General features: G+C 55.8%; 3 protein-coding genes across 3 annotated transcripts; all 3 read left to right on the top strand.

The window, feature by feature from the left end:
* Window positions 1-5,511: 5,511 nt before the first annotated feature.
* On the top strand, window positions 5,512-6,621 carry N0V89_002461 (uncharacterized protein; the record flags this gene model as incomplete). Its single annotated transcript, XM_056211270.1, has 3 exons — window positions 5,512-6,300; window positions 6,345-6,423; window positions 6,473-6,621. 3 exons carry the CDS (start codon window positions 5,512-5,514, stop codon window positions 6,619-6,621), a joined length of 1,017 nt encoding a protein of 338 aa, XP_056074743.1.
* Window positions 6,622-7,044: 423 nt separating this feature from the next.
* Window positions 7,045-7,776, top strand: N0V89_002460 (uncharacterized protein; the record flags this gene model as incomplete). Its single annotated transcript, XM_056211269.1, has 2 exons — window positions 7,045-7,677; window positions 7,726-7,776. The coding sequence occupies 2 exons, from the start codon at window positions 7,045-7,047 to the stop codon at window positions 7,774-7,776; spliced, it is 684 nt and encodes a 227-aa protein (XP_056074742.1).
* A 466-nt stretch (window positions 7,777-8,242) lies between these two features.
* On the top strand, window positions 8,243-9,265 carry N0V89_002459 (uncharacterized protein; the record flags this gene model as incomplete). The annotated part of the gene is made up of 2 exons (XM_056211268.1): window positions 8,243-9,065; window positions 9,129-9,265. The coding sequence occupies 2 exons, from the start codon at window positions 8,243-8,245 to the stop codon at window positions 9,263-9,265; spliced, it is 960 nt and encodes a 319-aa protein (XP_056074741.1).
* Window positions 9,266-9,961: the final 696 nt, after the last annotated feature.

Below are 9,961 nucleotides of genomic sequence, written 5' to 3'. Positions count from 1 at the left end.
TCACGCGTTAGCAAAAGAAGCATACTGACATATACGCTTTTCAGACCCTCACGATGTCCAATCTTCTGCGCGAGCATGAGATGGGGAAAGAGGAAACGCGATTCGAAGACTACGACAGATCACAATGACTACAATGATGACGCTGGCTCCAAAAGATCTCAGAGTCGCCCGATGAAGAGGGAATCCTAGGGGTTCCACGTGGTGACTCTGGTGAGCTGGTGGATGACGCTGCACATAGCGTACATTCTGAATGCATGTGGTCAAATGCATTGCTCGGGTTTCAGGATCCACATGCGTTAAACTACTGGAGATGTCCTGCAGGACCGCTTTCATGGTGCTATATAATAATGGTGTCAAGTATGCTGCTATCGACTTGAACCTGCGGAAGGATACCATCATCCCTGTCGGCAAGAAACGTAACAAGCATGTAGAAGTCTGAAAATCATTGCTTAGACACTACGATACCTGCGTCTCAATAGTCTCCTCGTCTACATCATCTCGCACAATAATTCCCAATGGCTGTCGCCTTGGAAGGAAACTGTAGTCGACCTGTGACATCCAGAACATTAACTCCGCTGTCGAGCTTCGCGCCGTTCCCCATGCCTCCAGTGTCGTACAACCCCCTAATAGTAGTAATCTGAAATTGAGCGTCAGCATGGAGTGCCCTCATAGCACTTGAAATGTCCGCCATCACGCTTGAGAAGCTAGTGTACGCCATTGTGCCTAGGAAGCCTCCATCTAGAGCAACAGCCAGTGAATCAAGCCTCGCCGTCTGCTACACTCACGAGTACCACCGTGAATAATTCAGGGCGTACTAGGTCTGGTCTGGTCGCCACGCGAGTCCTCGAGGCGATGGCTTGACGACTATATGTTTGCCCGAGCTCTGAATGCGCTGTGAAGCGCCGGAACTTCTTGGATCTCAGACCTTCCACCCAGCTGCGACACTTTAGCCTGCATGAAGCAATAGCTGTGGAGCTCAAATATCACAATATGAATTGCATATTTTAGGGGCCCTGTGCCGCCTTTCTCGACTTAGACTGCAAGACTGTAAGTGCAAGTGATCATGCGGGTGGGCGGTGCTGAACGAAAACGCTCTAAGTTCACCCAGGTATATAGTGAACTCTATCAAACAGCCTCATCGACACCACTCAGCCATGTTCAGGATCTTTGAATGCCCTCTAGAAAGGTGCACTCTTGGAAAGAACTGCAGTACATGCATCCTAGGTGGCAAGGGATGTGCGGGGAATACGGGGGACGGTTGATGTTGCAGCTGCTCTCCTTTCTAAAGTGCATTACATGGATACGCGGCACCAGAGAGGAAGTTCGGCTACGTATAGCAGGTGCCTAGCCGCAGGCGTCACAGCCACGTCGTCGCCAACGCATGCGTAGGCGTGGTGTACACACATCCGAGATGCGGCACAGTCGCGAGCAAAATGGCCCCAAGAGCCGTGAGACTATGAACCCCGGTACTCGGCAGCTACTGGCCTGTTCACAAATTCCGGTTTCTGTGTAGGGCGCGTCTGGTCGCTGAAAGGATGCGGCGAGTAAGTTTGCTTGCCAACAGTAAGTTTAAAGTCTAGATGTTGGTGGTCGGTATCGTGATATCGTTCGCTTGACGACGCTTTGGCGGCGCAGTCATCCCGCCGATGCCGTAGGCAGTAATTCCTTGGATGTTTGGACTGACACATTGCTGTCAGGCGTGACATGCGATGCACACCGACTTGGCAAAGAGAATGAGCTCAAAGGCGTTAATTTTGGATAATGCGGCAGAACAATGGGAGTCTGTTGTGGCCTGCAGCTTTGTACTACCAAGCAGGTAACCTGTCCAGCCTTCGGGGATGCGACTGGGTGTGCGTCGACGGAATTAGGCCACGTTTTGACGGTCTGCGTGCGGTGGAAAAGTGCGTCAGGCCTCGTCATAGCTGAACTGATCAACACTTTCTCGGTCAGATTCCTGGCATGCATGGTGCTGAATCTAGTACTTGGTGAAAATACCAGGGATAGCGAAGGTGTTCGCTCATGTACGCGAAACCGCATGATGTCGGATTGAGGCTGCGGAAGCAATCACCTTGACCTCGCTTTCAAGAACAATGTGGACGTTCCTTCCTATGTGCAGCCATTTCACCGATGGAAGGAGAATTTATGCGCGCTTATGCTGGAATACATAGCTGCCTTAGCCGCGTCGAGCGCCATGGAGAGCCATGTTTAAGCGTTTAGTCCTAGTGCATGTGCTGAGAACGAATGGCGGTCAGCTACAGCCCATCGTAACCGGCATGGTTTGTGTGAGACCCCGCAACGTCGGTTCGATAAGTTGCACAGCGCATGGGAACGATGGAGCTTTCGAGGATATGGTGGACATGCTACGCACATAGGCGACAGGGCATGATCAAACAGCGCGCCGCCTGCCCTCGCTCGCCTCTAACAATTGTAGTGTTCGGTTGAGACGAATTCCATATGCATCATGGGATTGCATTTTGCAAGTGGCTGTCTGCGGCGGAGTGGCACAGCTCTCTCAGGGTCGTTGCTAATCCGCTTTGAACTTTTGCTGACTGCACCAGAGATTATTGTTGATCGTTTGGACAAAGACTGAGTGGGTCGGACCAGGTTTCTAGGTCAAGACATACTGAGGAGCGTGCTGAACCGAGGCAACCGGCGTTCTCCGCTAGTCGATGAAGGCATGCCGCATCGATGCATTCGAGAAGCCGTGTAGTCCTTAATCTCAACACAGCCCTAGAAATGTGGTCACAAGAGCTTCAGCCTCCCCTGTAAGTCTGGGGCGTTTGGAAATATCGATTTCCGCCAAGCGCTGCGTCGACCAGTAATCGGCCCAGGACGACCAACATGACAGGTACGGAGACTTACTTGCTGCCAGGGCCCTGGATCGCGGCAAGGGAACAAATCCGATACTTTTGCGGCACAGGTTCGTTGACGAGATCAGAGTTGATGTAATAAACAACAATCCCTTCTGGAAAGGGAATGATGAAAGATGGGACGCAGACTGGTGAAAGTCAGCAACTCTTGGCTTCGTGGGCGAGAAATCCATCGATCGGGGACGCGAAGTTAAGCGCGATTCAAGTTAGAGTCAACGGGCAGACTGCTCGGTAGGCAGATCAGGCGCGAGCATGTACATAAGCGCAGAATCCTTCGCGTTCCCTGCTGACTGATCCTTCATCAAGCGAACGGCGGATGACGACAGTAGCGGTAGAGAGCGCATGCATCCTAGTACGGACTCGGTATCCAACGCGGGAAGGAGGACGGCCACCATTTCATGCCGGTGTGAAGTACATCCGGCGTCTTGCGGAAGTACAGACGTGGAGTCTTGCTGTACTGCCACCGTCCCAAAGACTCGACTCGCTCGGGAGCGGCCCGGGCCCAGGACGCAGGATGCATAAAGGAAGGGTGGCAGACTGAGTGCAAGCCGACGCAGGCGGTAGAGAAGATGGAGCTGCGCCGCAGATTGTTGTTACGATGGACATAGACTACCCTGGCCCACGGTACATGGGTACATGTGGCAGAGTACTAGAACAGGGTATAGGGCCACAAGGCACTCTGTCTTGGACGCAGGACCGGCGCTGGGGTGCGCTTCAAAGCGAGTCTATAAGCAGAGCATACTGTATAGCCCCCCGGTTAAGTTGCGACCGTTTAGCCGAGCACTTGGCCAGCTGCGTCGACGGCGCGGCCGTGGGATTGGGAGGGTGAGCGTGTGAAGGGGCGCGTAGGGGTGGAGTGGAGCGGCTGCAAGGTTGCTCGCGGGCGCTCGTACCGGCAGACCGACGAAGGCTGATTACACACGGTAGACGCGAGCTGGCACGCATGCGTCGAGAGCGAGACAAGGCAGCCAGCGGAGACATTGGGAGGACGTGCGCGGCGCGGCAGCGTGCTCACACAAGGCACAGGGGCGATGACAAGACGGGGATGGCGCAGGAGGCGAGGCGTGTGAGTGAGTGCTTCGAGGCTGCAGGGGGACACAGGGTCATGGTGTGACTTGGATGCGCGCGTAACGGAGAGACAAGACGGCTCGAGGAGGGCTGGCCGGCGGTCCCCCATACGCTACCAGGGCGCTAGAACAACGGGCCCCAGGTCGAGCGAACGGGCGGAAGGGCCCTTTCTGCGCGCGACGAGTGCGGAGGCGATGAAACAGGCTGGCTGCGGGCGGCTAGCGGTGGTGGTGGTGCCGGCGGCGGTGCCGCGGAGGTCGACGTTGGCGCCCGCAGGCAGGAGCGACGCAGCGACGCAGCGACGCAGCGACGCAGCAACGGGCGCAGAGGCTGCTGCGGAACGGGCACAGGCACGGGCGCAGGCACACGCGGGGGCTGGCGGGCGTCGGCGGTGGGCGGTGGACGAGGGCTTGGGAGGCGTCCGAGGTGCAGTTGGACGGTGGGCGTGAGATAGGCGCGCGTCGCGGTTGCTCAAAAATAGGGCCTGTCTCACCCGCACGGCAGCCGGCTGCGCGGGCCAATGGGGGCGGCCCACGGCCCTACTCTGCTCGAGACACTCTCGACGAGATGCGCCGCGACCCGCGCTGGGCTGCCGCTAACGCCCATCCTCGCCTCCGGTCGCTCCTGCCACCTTGCCGGGCCCGTGCGGCCTGTGCGCGCAGCTGCTAGCGCTCTTTCGACCCCTGTCGGCCCACAGGCAAACAACCCTCCTCCACAAAAGAATCCCCTCCGTAGGGCTCAAACGTGCGTTTTTCGCGAAAAAAACGTGGGCGAATGTCTTACAGATGCAGGTCCGTGCGGACCCTTTTTTTCGCGCGTCCGCACACGCTCTTAAGCGCATTTGGCGCGGTCCAGCCGCGGCCGCTGAATGGCGGATAAGCGCCACGCTAGAGCACCCCTGCGGCTGTCGCCCAATCACCACCACCCCGCGCGCTCGTCTGCATGAGGGCGTGCAGGGCCCCATCGCATCGCAGGGAGCCTCGAGTAGATCTCCGCCTGGTGTGGCCGCCCCTCGTGCCCGAGCTGTACTCGAGCCTGCTGCCGCCCTTATACACCGCTCTCGCCATCGGCGTGCGTGCGTGCGTGAAGCTGTCGCCGTTGCCGTTGCCGTTGTTGCTCAAGTCCAAGTCCAAGTTCAAGCTCTCCACCATCAGTGATTGCGTCGGCTGCGTCACCCGACCTCGGATTCCAGCAGCCTCACCAACATTCCGTCGCCCGGACAGAGCACCCTCATCTTGCTGCCTGCCTTGCCCGCACCCACCGGATTGCACCGCAGCGCGGGAAAAGAGCCGGACACCAGCCATTTCACCACTCCAAGACCACTCCACCACCGTTCCGTGGCCATCTCCATCCGCCTGTAAGCGCGAAAGCCGCCTCCCCAGAGTAGGACAAGGAGACACCCCGCTGGCGTGTTACTTTCCTGCCCTTAGAGACACATTCCCTCTTCTGAGAAACAGCCCAGACCTGGCGGGGACGGTCACTGCAATCCAGCACTGAGTATAGACGTCATCACCCAACGAACGCGGTTGTGAAGACTGCCCTCTGTGCTGCTCCTGCTTTCCACCAGCCCACCATGCCGTCCATGGTGCATGCACCATTGATCAACCCTGGTTTCTTCAAAGACAAGACCGGAGAGCACCTAGCCTCTGCCTTCACTGCCGTGAATGGAAGGAACTCCCCGCCTTCACCACCGCCCAGACTAAATGCTTCGCACGGCATGACCACAAACACCCAGCCGCGACCCGTATCTCGGCATAGCCCCGACCACCCACAGGAGCTGAAGCCCCGCATGCCTGGTAGGGACAATTGGAGCCCTCCGCGACCTACAGTTGCAGCTGTTCAGCAGAACGGCCACCAGAACGGCCACCAGAACGGACACCAAAACGGACATCGGAACGGAAACAGTTCGAAATCACCAAATCTATCCAATCACGACAGTCCACCTCTGAGTCCCGGCAAGAGGAAGAGATCGACCTCAACCGAGGGCGACCGCTCACATCCTTCTCCAAACGGCGCTACAGGGCAGCGTCGCCGCTTAGACTCACATGCTCCCATGGGCAGGAGCGACTCACCTAATACCATCGCCCAAGTTCAACAGCTGGTAATGGATCATCCACAGGCCCGCACTCTGCCTCCTTCTGACAGGATCGATACCGAAAGGTCTTGGGCCCCCTACGATGGATATTCAGAGCCCCATCCCCAACACCGCGATCTACTACGCACTACGGATTCAGACTCGCATCAAAATTCCGCTAGCCAGGCGCAAATGAGTGCAGCAGATGCCCAAAATGGCCTTGAACGAATCAGCACGACTGAGATCACAAAAGCGGGCGTTCAAGTGGACCACAAGAAGCGGAAGAGGGTAAGCGCAACCCACCAGGATCAAGATGTATCTAATTGGGATAGCAATTCGCCAACCGAACCAAGACCGGCTGTGGGACATGCCGGCGGCGCAAGAAGAAATGTGACGAAACGAAGCCCGAATGTGCGTTTACTACTACGTTGCCGCTAAACTAGATGCTGATCTAATCAAGGCAATAACTGCCAACGCGGTGGCTTCATCTGCGAAGGCTATGCCAACAAGGTGCCGTGGCCCAAGAACGGTACACCGAGACCGGCTGCCCCCCTAGTAGCCAAGGATCGGTTTCCCCCTGACCCGACACAGCAGCTCTATCATAGGTGAGCTCCCCATGCCTCCTGCGAATATCACTCATCTGACCGCCTCAGTCATGGCACCCCTCGGGAAGGCTACACCGATTCCACTTCTCCAAATGGGACTGATGGCGGCCGCGGTCGCCCAATTGTTGTAGAAGAGCACGACCACCCATCTGCAAGAAGTAATTGGACGAATGGATGGAATGACACACCCCGCCCAGCATACTCGCAGGAACAGCACCCTCATGCTGAATACGCGCCTGCACCCCCGCCTTCCAACTATGGACGGCCTCCGTCAAGTGAGCATCATGTACCTTCATCCACTTCTGCGCCACCACCTCCACGACAACACACCGCTCGCAATTACCACCATACTCAAGAATCGATGGCAAAGCACCTCAACAACAAAGGCACTCCTATAGCGAATGAACTTCATTTATCGCAGCCGCCGATGATGGTTTCCCACAATGCTTCTGCTGGTCCACCGCCGCCCCAGCACTATGCACCGCCTCCACCGAGGCATGAGAAGAGCGAAAAGGCAAAAATGTTGAATGAGGAGCCCTTCCACCCTTTCGATAGAGAACTCGTTGCGGAGCGCGAGAAGTGCAAGAGCGCTGTGTATCGCTTCAACAACACGAACAACCCTCATCTAAAGATATCTCCCGATGAAGTGGAGCGGAACTTTCGGTCGATCCTGGCAGCAAGCTGGACCCAGACTTTTGGTGGCAACGCACCTACAGGGCATTTAGGTAAACCAGTCGTCGTCGAAACACCGTTCTATTGCGACTACGGCTATAACATTCATATTGGCAGCAATGTGGCCATAGGAATGGACTGCAAGTTTCTGGATTCGGGTGATATCACGATTGGCGACAATACGACCATTTGTGCGAACGTGACGATCGATACAGTGAAGACACCAAATGACCCAAGAAGTGTCAAGGGTTGCGGCCCGTATCGCACCTCGACGGCCGCAAAAGTCCACATTGGCAGAAATGTATGGATTGGAACAAACTGCCTCATCCTTGCTGGCGTCAGTATCGGTGAGAACGCCACAGTCCACCCCGGGTCTGTCGTCGTCCGAGTAAGTGTAAAGAAGTGTCACTCTGAAAACGGCAACTGACATAAGCAGGATATTCCCGCCGAACGCCATGCGCGCGGCCCTCCCGCTGACTATGTTTAATTCTTATATACCTTTTGCGCATCATTTGTTCTAGTAACCCTGTGTGGGCATCAAGGCTTTGTGGTGTTTTGTATTTTTGGCGGATACCCTGTTTTTTTGTAACTACTTTTTAGAGGTTTAGGGACTGGTGAACGATCAAAAGAGAGGCAACCCTGTGTAGGATAGGATAGAACTGGCAAGCCCACGAACTGGACAAAGGAACGCCTGGAAACACGCTTTAGCGCGATTCGGAATCATCAATCTTTGTTCTGCTTTACCATCATTGCCAACATATGAGACGAAAACTTTTGCTAAAGATATCTCTCAAACGGCCCCTGGGACGACATGTTCATGTATGGAGCCCTGGAGTAGAGGGCTACACGTGACCTACCACTATGGATAGCGCGCAACGCTCGGGCCAGCCTTTCCCAAAAATCTCCCGGATCCATCACCACTCCAATCCATCAAATCACTTCCGACCACAACGATGCGGCCCATGGCGCCTCTCAATTGGGGCCTTTTGCCCCCGTCGTTTCTTCTGCCGTCGTCAACGCGCTCCTTACTTTCTCTGATATCGCTCTCCGCAGCACCCTCACATACGACCATCCGCACCATCAAATCAGTCAATACCCCCCGGCCCGACCGCTTCGCCCACCACCCCAAGAAGCCTGCCTTGAACAGCACATCCCGCGCGGCGCTTGCCCGGAAAGTAGCGACCACCCCCCTCCGCACCGGCCTTCTTGCACAGAAATGCGGCATGACCGCCGTCTTCGATCCCGAGACCGGAAAACGCACTGCTTGCACGGTGCTGCAGCTCGACCGCAATGAGATTGTTGCGCACAAAACGAGGGAGAAGAACGGGTACTGGGCTGTGCAGATCGGAGCCGGATCTAAGCTCATCGAGAACACGAGTAAGCCTATGCTGGGCCATTTCGCTGTCGCGGGAGTCGAGCCGAAGAGATGGATCATGGAATTCAAGGTCAGAGGAAAGGAGGGGCTGGGGCTTCCCGTTGGGCAGACAGTAGGCGCGAGCTGGTTTAGTGTGGGGCAGTGGGTGGACGTCAAGGGCATAAGTAGGGGGATGGGATTTGAGGGTGGCATGAAGAGGCATGGATTCAGCGGTCAGCCTGCGTCCCACGGTCAGTCGCTTATGCACCGTGGAATGGGTTCCGCAGGAGGTTCGCAGGGCTCCGGTTCTCGAGTGCTGCCTGGGAAGCGCATGGCGGGCAATATGGGCAATGAGAGTGTCACGGTGAAGAATTTGAAGGTGCTGCAGGTCGATGAGGTGAATGGGATCGTGGTTGTCAATGGTATGGACACTTATTCCATCACAGACTCTGAGGAGAGAAATCCTTACTAACGATATCATGTAGGCTGCGTTCCCGGTCCCAAGAACCAGATCATCAAGGTCCAAGATGCGATAGGCAAGCCGTGGCCTGCAGGTCCAATGAAGCTCGACGAGATAATACCAGCTTCAATTGGCCCAGCTGCGGCAGCTTCTCCTGCATAGAATAGGCTAGCCGATGTTGTACATATATGGACTGTATCATACCACATCTTGTAATACCACAAGAAGGAGTTCTAGGAGGGGACAGACATATGTTCGCATGGCGGCGAACTACCTATTGGATTGCATCTGTAGCATATGTACCACCATCTCGCAATGTAGAAGTGGAATATCAGGAAAGTACCACCCATGTATCTAGCGTAACTCATCGCAGTTAACCGGATGGGCGCTGCAACTCCACTCGGAACTTCGCCACCTAGACCGTCAGGCTGCGAGTGACAATCCATCGTGCCATCTCAGCACCATGAGGCTCCTCAACTGCGCAACTCTAAAGTTTGAGGAATCCATTAACAAACGCATACCCCAATATATGATCTCAAGTCATACGTGGGAGACGTGGGAGACGTGGGAGACATGCTACAAAGACTATTGCACCATAGACGGAGTTGAAGGTGGTGGAGAAGTGGATGACGGTGGATATGCTCAGCCATTGCTCAACAGTGGCCTCGGAGCTCCGATGCACCTTCAACGTTCTTTCGTTGATCGAGGGAGGTATATGGCTAACCTCTGTGGGGTCGGGTACTGGATAGGGAAGGTTCGTTGGACGAACACGTGGCGGTGCAGCGACGGTGGGTGCCTTCCTTCCGACTTTGGGCCACAGAGCCTGAGCCCAGGAAAGCAAATGCAGGCGTACGCACC

Source organism: Didymosphaeria variabile (genome assembly GCF_027946475.1).
Source record: "Didymosphaeria variabile strain IMI 356815 chromosome Unknown scaffold_2, whole genome shotgun sequence".
NCBI lineage: Eukaryota > Fungi > Ascomycota > Dothideomycetes > Pleosporales > Didymosphaeriaceae > Didymosphaeria > Didymosphaeria variabile.
Note: the sequence above shows the minus strand (reverse complement) of the source record. Positions and strands in the feature narration are given on the sequence as shown.